Source organism: Pyrus communis, chromosome 6, assembly GCF_963583255.1.
Source record: "Pyrus communis chromosome 6, drPyrComm1.1, whole genome shotgun sequence".
Lineage (NCBI taxonomy): Eukaryota > Viridiplantae > Streptophyta > Magnoliopsida > Rosales > Rosaceae > Pyrus > Pyrus communis.
This window is the reverse complement of record NC_084808.1, coordinates 27094358-27105653: the sequence shown is the minus strand read 5'-3', so window position 1 is coordinate 27105653 and position 11296 is coordinate 27094358. Positions and strand designations below refer to the sequence as shown.

Below are 11296 nucleotides of genomic sequence, written 5' to 3'. Positions count from 1 at the left end.
TGGCGCCCAGTCATTGTCCACATAGACGCCAGATCATTAGTTAAAGGCATATTTAACAATTTAACTAACGGATGTATGAGACTGCCCCAAAATTTACACTTTAGGTATGACTCTGGGACGAAAAAAACTTGATGTACTAAATGTTGAAAACACGAAACATGAGGGTAGTAAACAGAGATTCATCCTTCAATTTTTTATAACTTCTGGTCTCAAATTTGAGATACCTCCGCAAACAAAACCAATAATAAAATAAAATAAAAAAGAATTATTGGGTCGTATTACAACATATAACAAGCAAAATGACATACAAAACATCTAAAATCAGACGGTGAGAACCATATCCCCACCACTATATATAACCCCTTCGAATCTAAACACCAAAACGCCCATAAACAAATAGCAAGTTAGAGAGAGAGAAAGAGATTATGGAGCCCTTCACCAAAGACTTCAAAGTAGGAGAGTGCGAAGGCCAGAAGGTGGTGGATGGTGAGACCATGCCACTGGTGCTGCAGCCTCCAGCACCCGAAAACAACGATGTGGAGTCACTTATTTTGGCTCTTCAGAAGAACAAGGACTGGTTTGATCAGATGCTTGTCAAGAACAGCGCTATCCTTCTCCGAGGTTTCAATGTGCAGAACCCTGAGGAGTTCAACGACATCATAGAAACCTTCGGTTGGGATGATATTCGCTATGTAGGACCGGCGCCAAGAACTCATGTGCACAAGCGAGTTTGGACTGCAAATGAAGGACCTCTCTCAGAGTTCATATACTATCACCATGAGATGGTCTTGGTAAGTGCATATATATATTATCACCATGAAAAATCACCTTATTTCTAGGGACATAGGTTGTCAAAAATATTGGAGAAGTCTCCAGGCAGTTTCATTCCTGTTTTCTTAGGTGACAAGGCTCGGCCTAGAATGGTTGTTTCTTGTAACCGAAAAACAAAAGAACGCGTTTTTGTTGCATTAGGATCGGAGAAAGGTATCGAATTCATCGCTAGGAAGTGTGAAATTGATCATGTTTTCTGCGAACATATGCTGTGTCAGTTGCTTCCCTCCCCTGCACCAAAGCACAGAGAGATTAATAAGTTGATTAACTGTCATATATCTTGATTTAAGCAAACATTTTTTACTTGAATTTTTTAAGCCAAGTCAAAACATGGACTCATTCCAACCTTAGTATGTTCCCTGCAAACATGTACCGATGACTCTTGTATCGTAAACTAAAATTCGAAGCGTTGACTCTCTATATTCTAATTAATTAACCCCAATTGACTGTGTCTTAACTAATTAATTAACCTGCAGATTAAGGAATATCCCAAAAAGGTCATCCTATTCTGTGAGATACCTCCACCAGAAGGCGGACAGACCCCATTTGTTCCGAGCTTCCGAGTGACGGAGAGGATGCTGGAGGAGTTCCCGGAAGCTGTGGAAGAATTGGATGCAAGTGGCTTGAAATACACCTTCACAGCACCAAGTAAGAACAGCACAGGTTCTATGAGGGGCAGGGGTTGGGAGGATACTTTTGCCACATCAGTCCGTGCAGAAGCTGAAAAAAAGTAATACATTCATATTTTAGTCCATTATATAACGTGTCGACATCATTGCCACCAGCTAAAATGGACAATGTTTGTTTACTTGTGGCAGGGCTAATGCTTTAGGCATGGACGTCGAGTGGCTAGCAGATGGGGGAATCAAGACGATATTAGGACCGAGGTCGCTGACGAAGGTGTTTGAAGGAAGAAAAGGGAGGAGAATGTGGTTCAACACGATGGTTGGCATGCATGGGAAGGAGATCAGCTCGGCCCTGATGGCGGACGGGACCGAGATTCCGGCAGAGCTGGTGAACAGATGTGAGCAGATAATCGAAGAAGAAAGCGTCCAGTTTAAGTGGGAGAAGGGTGATGTTCTCTTCCTCGATAACCTGGCTTTGCTTCATGGAAGAAGGCCTTCTCTTGCTCCCAGAAGAGTCTTGGTTGCCACATGCAAGTAGAACAACCATCGATCTCATGATATGATTACCACAATATCTTCTACTTTCATCAAAGTTGTATGCAACTATGCATGCTATGCATTTCCGAATAAGCTACTCGATATCGGAGACATTAAAGTACGTATACGTAATAAGATCTCAATTTGTGATTTCAAATTCAATTTGGTGAACTTGAAAGGCATATAGTGAATATGATATGCAATTAATTGGGAAAGAAATAAACAATTAAATTGTGTGTGCATTCCCTATATCATATCTCAAACTCTTATTTTCACGAGAACATGTGAAACTCTTTCATTTTCACAGCACCTAATCTTGTTTAAAACTCACAAGCTTACGGCGCGAGACATAACGTAAGTATAAGACTAGGGATACGTTTTTTATTGCATGATCATTCAACATTACGAGAGAGAGAAACACATAATTATATACGTGCACATATACATTCGGTAAGTTTTAGAGTAGATAAAGAGGGGAGAATTCTGTGAAATTTTTGAAATTTGTATATAAATTGGACAAAAATAGTTACAAGCGATGAAACTACAAGTGCCTTCTTCTCCTTCTCTTTCAAACTCAGCTTATTCTTTGGCAATCAGCGTCTCACTTGCCCGTTTTCCGAAATCATCTTCAGAGTCTTCCAAAGGCGGATCCACAGAGGGACCTAGAAGGTCTTAGGACCCCTCAGCGATCCTAAAATGCTGCTAGAAATTTTCCAAGGGACCCCTCAACGAGAACATAGCAGGGCTAGCGGGGAAAAGAAAGAAAACATGGTTTTTTAAAAAGTTGGTCTAAAATGCAATGTTTAGGCCAATTTGTTTAATTTAATTTAATTTTTGTTAAAAACTAATGAGACAAACGATGCCGTTTGTCAATTGTCCCTGATTCCATATGCCTAGCCTCACATGGGCCATCTTTCCCAAGAGTCCCTTTCCTTTACCCCGTTCCGTTCCTCTGCTTTTCCCCCTAATCCCCATCTTTCTTATATTCACCCAAAACCCTAAATTTCTAATCCCACCCAATCTCATATTATAATTACATTACTCCAAGAAAGACCAATCGTCATCATTACAAAGTGGAGCTCTTTTTTGAGGTCATTGATTTCCAACTTACAGAATTAGATGATCGCTTCGATGAAACAAATACCGAATTGCTTATTTGCTTGGCATGTTTAAGTCCAAATGATTCATTTGTAGCTTTTGATAAAGAGCAGCTTGTTCACCTTGCTCAAATTTATCCTGAAGATTTCACAGATCGAGAGAGATCGGTACTTCAAGATCAACTTGATATTTACATTCATTTTGTGCGTTCTGATAATGATTTTTCTCAATTGCGGGGGATTAATGAGCTTGCTAAGAAAATGATGGATAAAGGGTTGCATCGAACATTTGCATATGTATATTTGCTTGTTCAGTTGGCTTTGGTTTTATCGGTTCCAACTGCTTTAGTGGAGAGGGCATTTTCCGCTATGAATATCATTAAGGGTCCACTTCGCAACAAAATGAGAGATCAATGGTTTGAGTGACAGCTTAGTTGTTTACATTAAAAAAATATGTTTTTTCATGTATTGGTAATTAAGCTATCATGAAACATTTTCAGACTATGAAACCTCGTCATGGACGTTTGAATTAGGATTTTATAGCTTGTAATGTTGTTTTGCACATGGTTTTTGAATGAAATGTATTATATTTAACTTTTCAATGTTATTTTTATTTATAAATTTTTTGACCTTTGTTATTGGGACCAAAGTTTAAAATCCTGGATCTGCCAATGAAGTCTGCACCTCTGGGTTTATCAGCCTTCTTCCTTGTCAGCCATTGCTAATATGTAATCCAAGTCTCTGGTGGCGGTATAAGATGATGCTGCTTTCGGAATGTTGTAGTCTAATAATTCACTTCTACCACCACTTTTGAAGACTTGTGGAAGAGCCCTTATAGTAGAAACCTTAAATTCAAGTTTTTTTTTTAAATTCAAGTAGAACCCTTACAGCAACATTTTCAAATAATTTAAATTACATTGTTGTAAAATATTTTTGTAAATATTCAACAAAAAAAAAATAAAAATAAATTCATACATCAATTTTTTTTTCTTCGCAAAAAACATATCTAGAATGACTTCATTATTGGCTTATGTCATGACATGTGTCATGGCTTATGGCGTGGTCAATTTTTTTTAAAAGGGGATAACTTATGGCAAGTCACAGTTATCCACTTCTTCTAGGTCCGGAAAGACTCACAGAAACATTTCAACCTCCGACCACAAGTCTGGCTTCCTTCAAATTAAAAACTGGAGATCTTAGGTTCGAAACTCGCTGCCGATAGGAATTCAACTCTTTACAATCATTAAATTAAATTTTCCTATCTCAATCTCCTCCATTAGATTGTATATTTCTTGTTATCCTTTCACTTATACTAATGTCATGATCAATTCTTTCTTATCAACATAAGATTTCAACTCTTACAACCATTGGATTAGATTTTCTTATCTCCTTTTTTAGTCTTCCACCATAAGTCTCCATCTCGTTCCCATTCAAACCTATTTCCGGGAATTGGATTTGATAATCTGCCGAGAGAGAGGCCATTGATGGTTGAGCAGTCGCCTGCAAGGCGGACATCGGTGCAGGAGGAGGGGTGGGGTGGTGGTTGGCTAGGGAACACCACACACATGATACATGCAGAATTCTATCCGAGTGACTTTAGCCAGGACCAACGCCGATATCAGCTACGACTTCGGTCGAATGCCAATAGGGTCGTCATTCCAACCCCCGACCGTCAACGGGTGCCATGAATCAATCAACGAGAAGAAACTAAACAGAAGGTTTTCTTTCACTAAACGCGGTGCTTCTTGATTTGGTCAATAAAAAGGAATGTCAAGTCAGGTTGAAGAAACACATACAGACCGACCGGCAATTTGATACTGAAAAAAAAAAGCATTTACTTCTACTTACTCTCTGGACAAGCATAAATAAAGCAAAAAGCACAACATTAGCATAAGCCCTAAATCTCTTTGCTGTTCTGAAGGGCAAGATGAGGCTTTGAATGTTTACCAATACTAACTCTCATAGGCAGCACGAGTGGGCATGGCCCGGCCACGGCCCCTTGGGACATAGCCGCCACCACCTCCATAACCCCTTCCATAGTAGCCACCACGACCACGGCCACCACGCCCAAGACCACGGCCGCCTCTTCCACCCCGGTACCTTGAAAAAGCGCCAAAAGTCTGCACCCCAAACAAGCAACCGCATTAATAAAAAACTCCAATAACGAAGATGACAAAAACAAAAAGGTTGTTACCTCTGTATCTATCTTTATTTGCTCAGAGTATCTTGTCCTTCCATTCTGGTCATGACTCATAGAATTGCACGAGATGGTATCAAAGAAGTCATCCTTATTGTAGACGGGCTGTGGCACAAAAACAAAATTAAACAAACTCAGATTACAGAAGTAATACAAGGATTATTACTTACAGTAGAATTCATCTAGCTAGAATGATAAAGATAGCCAATGCCACCTTGATTTCAACCTTCGATAACTCAGCCTCGTCTTCATCTTCAATGTCATCTTCATCACTGTCATTCCCATCACCCTCTTTGTGAGGTTTGTTACTCTTGCCAAGATGACCCCAAACCTCATCCTTGTTGAACTTCTCATTCATTGCCATGAAATCAAATTCTTCAGTGAATTTTGTTATGGGACGTGAACTCTGCACACCAACATGTTATTTATTTGGCAATGTCAGTGATGCCAAAAACGCAACAACTTAATTCGAGAGAGTAAATTCAGTCCAATCAGGGGGGGGGGGGGGGGGTCGGGGGTGGGATATTGGCTGCAGATAATTTGGGATTTATCAATATGTCAATTACTATAGATTAGAAGTAGTCAAAAGAATAAAAACACTTCTTCTGACTAAACACTTCCAATCAAGAAATTTCATTTTTAGTTCGCATTTAACAAACCACTGATATCCAACAAAATTCAAATTGTTGGGGAAAAAGGCTTCCTTACCCCAGTCCCCCGTCCTCTTTCACGTCCCCTATATGTATAACCCTGGCGATTTTGATTTTGGTATGGAGCTCCATTTGGCTGAGAACGCACATAGTCCTATTTATGGAAAAGAGGGAGAAGCCAACGTCAGAACTCCTTGCAATCAAACCACAGAACACATAATAAATTAAAAAAAAAAATGAAACTTGAAGTCCTAAACCCTGACTACTAGACTAAACCGAGTTGGTGGAATAAGAGAAACCACCAATCCACAACAATTCAGTCATTTAAAAGGCTGGATCAAATTCAGGCTGACACCAGACATATGCAAATAAATCTAACAAAAAGAAATTCAAACAAAGAGCCTGCCCGACAATTCAGATTTTCATGGGGGTGAACACCCACACCATCTAATCCTGAATAATAACTCCCACACCATCTAATCCTGAATAATAGCAACTCAATCTAATAAGCATGTTGATAACTAAGTTGAAAACCACCCCACTGAATCACAATCCGCTTTTTTTTGTTGCACCCAGCCCACATATACAAGGAGTCACAAAAACTAACTAGTCCAGAGGCATGCAAGAATCTGTGTGCGCGCGCGCGCGCGTGAGCGTGTAACACATGCATGTACGACAAAACAACCTTTTGACCAGCCTGTGCAGGTTGTTGAGGAAGTGGCAATATTGGTGGCTGAGGTTCTGCTGAAAGTGGAACCAATGGTTCTGATGAGGTTGATGATGAAACTTGTACAACCTCCACATCCTTGTGAGCTGTTTGCAGAGATTGAGATGAAGAGACTGTAGCGGATCCCGACTGCAAAAGCTGGCCTGGGGTTACCAAAGAAGACACTAGTGTTTCCATGCGTAAAGAATTGGCTGTCCCAGCAACAGAGGAAGTCGTTTGAGATACGCTTGGATAAGGCAAGGTTGGACCAGAAATTGCATGAGGCTTGTTAGAGATTGGTGGCACAACACTTATATCTGGGCTTGAAGTAGCCACAGAAGATAGTGGTGCTTTGTCAGAGGGGGCAGAACAAGGTGCTTTGTCAGGCATTGAGCTTGGTAGAGTTTCAAGAGATAATGTTGTAGAAGGCACTGGAGGCAGAGTTGTTGGCAATGTTGACGGGGATAAAGAAGTAGCAGTCAAACTAGAGGAACTAATACTAGCAGCAGGAAGCAAAGGTGGTGGAACTTCAGGCAAGTTTGAGGGCAAGTTTGAAGCTCCAGTAGGTAAGGAGGGAGTAAAATTGGGGTACTGCAGTGGCTGCTGCAGTGAAGAAGGCATTGACAGCCCAGGTGGTGGTCGAAGCAATGACTGCTGGTGTAAATGAGGTAGCCCATTTGGAGGGCCATAGTATCCTTGCCAATACATTGGCATACCATTTGCACTTGGAGGAGGCGGCGTACCACCCCATGACGCTAAATTGCCTCCAGGTTGATATAAAGGTAAACTACCTTGGAAATTTGGACCAGGGAGTCCCATCTGTGGAGCATGGGAATTAATATCCGTCAAAGATCCACTAGCTGGAGCAGGCAAGCTCGATGTTGAAGGAGCTGGGCGGGAATAGTGAGACTGCAAGAGAGGAAAGAGAGTTAGAGAGAGAGAGAGAGAGAGAGAATAAATTAGCAGAGGTTGGCTAGATGCATCCCAAAAGTTAAAATTCCTTCTCTTACCTGGATAATAGCTGGATCATTGTTTATAGGTGGTGTAGGCTGAATAGGTGGAGAAGATTTAACCTGTAAATCCTGAAAACAAAGATAATAATGAAAGACTTAGGGTCTGGATATTTACATGAAAATGTAACCAGAAGTAAATCTAGGCTACATAGTTCAAAACTGGCACCTCATTAAAGTTACATTTTCATCAAATATCATTATTACCATATACTTCAGTTGCCATATTTGAGCTTCAGTTTTAGCATCAGAGTGTAGTCAACACCAATTGCAACATTACAGGTTCTATTTTTACTCTTACTAAACAACCAAAGTCCATGCTACGATTGAAGAAAAATACCATCACCGTAATTTAAACTCATAAAGTCGGCACATTTTGAGGCTTTTTTTTTTTTTTTTTTTTAAAAAAAAAAAAAACTATCAGACAAAAATATAGAACACTCGTTGTGAAGTCCAATCTGAGGCATCTCAGTACCAACCTTGATGTCACTCCCGCGAAATAAAATATACTCATAAACTTTGTCTCCCGGTGGGATTTGTGGTCCATCCTTCTTTCTTCCTTCTGTTCCAAAAGATCGCACTGCCATGTGAAAAGTAACAAATGAGCATCAATACATCCATCCATATCTCAACAATAGCACTTGATGATACAATATATGTACATTTATTATCCATGTCACATATACATTTATTATCCATGTCACATAAACTATTCATACAGCTCTTCCTAACCCTTTGAAGCAATTGTTTGGTCATAAAGCAAAGGGAAACAATTTTATAAAGAAAACCATGTAACCCTTCCAAATACATAAACGATAAACCATTTAGAATCAAATTTTGTACTTTTCTACAGAAATCCCCAAGCTTGATGAATTGTGCAATATGTACATAGAAGCGCATTGAGCCATATCAATTCTTCGCTATATCGTACTTTCAAACTCAATTCTAAGAACACACTAATTCCTGAATCGCATACTTTACATACTCACATGCATACATGTCTTCACAATTCACAATTGAGTAAACTTTCAAAAATTCAAATTCCTAAATCAAGAATAATTAAACCAAAATGCCAATCGAGACGACTGAACTAGTAATAAACTAACAAATCAATTTGATTTAAACAAATGGTACATACAGAAAAATGAAAGGTTCCATAAAAAAAACCATTTATTCCTTGCGAAATATAGAAAAGATGAACCATTTAGAATCACAAAATTCTACATTTTCACAAGGAGTCACAAAAATTTGCAATAAAATACAAAGAAGCACATTGAGCCACTGACAGTCAGATTCAATAGCAAATTCACAGTTGCCGAAAATTTAAAAAATCTGAAATCATTAATAATTAAACCCTAAAAATGCCAATCTAGACGAATTAACTAGTGATAAACTAAAATTAAATTAATCAAATTGACCTAGATAACAAGACCTAAACGGAATCCAGACAACAATAATCAAAATTAAAAATCGAGAGAGTAAAACGGTACCATTTCTGAGTCCAATACTGGACTCTTCGGTGTTGATGTTATAAAGCACGCCTTCATATCTGATCTCACTCTTGGAAGTCAAACTAATCAAGCTCCCTATGTACGAATCGGCCGCCGAGCTCGATCTCGCAGCAGTCTCCGTAGCCATGGACTCCGATTTTGAAACCCTAGCGCATACAGATTACAGAGTGAAAGGGAGGGGAGAGAGAGTAGGGTTTTGGTTTTGGGGGTGCCTTTGAGATTATCGGGTTCTCTCTCTTTTCGTGGGAGATTTAAGCCCTGTGACTTTTTGCATTTTTGGTAATTTGATGATAATGACGATCTGACCAATGAGAATTTGACACGTGGTGGTTTGGGACTTGTTGGTCTTTTTGGTTGGAAACCGAGGAGAAGTCGGTCCCATTGACGAAAATGTTCATAATTTATGACTATGGTCTGTTCCTTATGCATAGTTGTATTGTACATTATCATTGCCGGTGGGCCCGCCAATTAGAGGTGGAATGAATTGTGTAATTTTTCAGCGTGCTCAAATACGATGCAAAACACAAAATGAAAATTTTCTCTTAAAAAACAAGCAGAGCGTAAATGTAGATTGTTTCGATTCCAACCACTTCTTTTCATTCTAGCAAACTAATTATTTAATTTAATGACAATGAGTTATTGGCTAATTTATTGAATTTAACTGTAAATAGGATTTTGAAAATGAAGCAACACTAAGTAGTTTAGATTAAACACGAGAAAATATGTCCGCGCGTTGCTGCGGGACTTGAATAAATTTGTCGCAACAGGCATGAATAGTTTCCACACAAAGCAACTAAAAAGACACAACACCTAAGAATCAATGAACAATTGGGATATCTTACTCATGTGAGTCTCAATCCCTATTTCAAATCCCTAGTGAACAAAAGTCCTATTTATTCTTCAAATTGAATCGACATCATTGATCAAGCAATTAAACATTCCTACTAACAAATAATTGACCTAAGAGTTGAGCAGATATATAGGGATTGGAAAAAGGGGACGCAATTAAACTATATAATTTAACAAAAGTAAAGGTCAACAGAGCTCTTCGAATTAAACTATATACCTAATTTACCAGAAAACTTCGTAAAATTAACAGTTTACCCGATATAAGCACTTAATTTTCCTATTTAAAACAGTTTACCCATTCTTGATAAGTAAAAGATAGCTTAAGCTTAATTTATTAACAGCTTAATGCAATTCAAAAGTATTTTCTGTTGTGGCGAGAAGGAGAAGCTACAGCTAACCCGCCTTAACTTTTTACTTTTTCCATATGCATATGTACAGTTTACCTGCACCCTCATACCATGTGTCTTGAGCTGTTATCTATCCTCCACTTATAGCATTTTCGCTCTTCTGCACGGGAACCTCGACAGCAAACGATTTCATCTGTTATCGGTTAATGGAGATGTCTTCTGCATAACTGTACTACAAAGAGGGAGAGAAACAGTATTATGAAAACACATTATACTCAAAATCATCACTAAAGATATTTTTAAACAGATCAAAATCCATTCATATGAATAGTTTCCACACAAAGCAACTAAAAAGATGTAGTACCTAAGAACCAGTGAAGTCAAACTTTGCTTGCTATATATATATGGATAGCTATAAGAAACATTCATTTGTAGATCGTACTGTGTCATCAATATCATAGTTTCAAGTAATCAGCCCACTACATGGAAGAAAAACACAGAAAACGGAAAGTAGAAAAGTAGAATACATAATACTTGAGCTCTGGCAAGAATTGTAAGTTTCTGAAAAAATTGCTAAACCGTCTTACAAATTCAATCATTAAACATTATACTTAACCTAAGACAAAGTATATAGTTTGTTTACAAAGCAAAACGAAGTGCTGCTATAATCTGCAACAGATATGAATCATTTCCACATAAAGATACTCAAATTTGATGGCACATTGAATAACCAGCAACCAAAGCAATATATGCCATGTGCTAACACGAAACTAAAACAAAAGGAGGATTAAATCAGATCAACCAAATAAAGAATCTATTAATGGTTATTTTTAACCTAACTATTAAAAGGAGCTTTATAACACCACAATCAATATATTTGAACCCAACCAAAAAGAAACTAATTGCATGTCATAAGTTTATAAACACGCATAAAA

The 11296-nt window shown here is 38.5% G+C and overlaps 2 protein-coding genes across 3 annotated transcripts; one reads left to right on the top strand and one right to left on the bottom strand.

The window, feature by feature from the left end:
• Positions 1-425: 425 nt before the first annotated feature.
• Positions 426-2019, top strand: LOC137736757 (clavaminate synthase-like protein At3g21360). The gene is made up of 3 exons (XM_068476015.1): positions 426-791; positions 1308-1561; positions 1650-2019. The coding sequence occupies exons 1-3, from the start codon at positions 426-428 to the stop codon at positions 1993-1995; spliced, it is 966 nt and encodes a 321-aa protein (XP_068332116.1). The 3' UTR covers positions 1996-2019.
• Positions 2020-4409: 2390 nt separating this feature from the next.
• On the bottom strand, positions 4410-9415 carry LOC137736756 (protein decapping 5). 2 transcript variants are annotated; one of them, XM_068476013.1, is made up of 8 exons: positions 9145-9415; positions 8134-8234; positions 7655-7726; positions 6624-7553; positions 5997-6092; positions 5503-5694; positions 5286-5393; positions 4410-5211 (listed from the first exon to the last, which is right to left on the bottom strand). In XM_068476013.1, the coding sequence occupies exons 1-8, from the start codon at positions 9290-9292 to the stop codon at positions 5044-5046; spliced, it is 1815 nt and encodes a 604-aa protein (XP_068332114.1). In that variant the 5' UTR covers positions 9293-9415; the 3' UTR covers positions 4410-5043. The 2 variants fall into 2 exon arrangements, with proteins under 2 accessions (XP_068332114.1, XP_068332115.1); XM_068476014.1 differs by having other exon boundaries at positions 5515-5694.
• Positions 9416-11296: the final 1881 nt, after the last annotated feature.

Bases quoted from the DNA above. Each gene is read 5' to 3' on its own strand.
- LOC137736757 (XM_068476015.1), top strand. From the start codon at position 426: ATGGAGCCCTTCACCAAAGACTTCAAAGTAGGAGAGTGCGAAGGCCAG. The intron at 792-1,307 runs GTAAGTGCATAT...ATTAACCTGCAG, and splicing joins ATCACCATGAGATGGTCTTG to ATTAAGGAATATCCCAAAAA. The intron at 1,562-1,649 runs GTAATACATTCA...TACTTGTGGCAG, and splicing joins CGTGCAGAAGCTGAAAAAAA to GGCTAATGCTTTAGGCATGG.
- LOC137736756 (XM_068476013.1), bottom strand. From the start codon at position 9,292: ATGGCTACGGAGACTGCTGCGAGATCGAGCTCGGCGGCCGATTCGTAC. The intron at 7,727-8,133 runs GTTGGTACTGAG...CTTTGTTTTCAG, and splicing joins TTCGCGGGAGTGACATCAAG to GATTTACAGGTTAAATCTTC. The intron at 5,394-5,502 runs GTGGCATTGGCT...TTTGTGCCACAG, and splicing joins TATCGAAGGTTGAAATCAAG to CCCGTCTACAATAAGGATGA.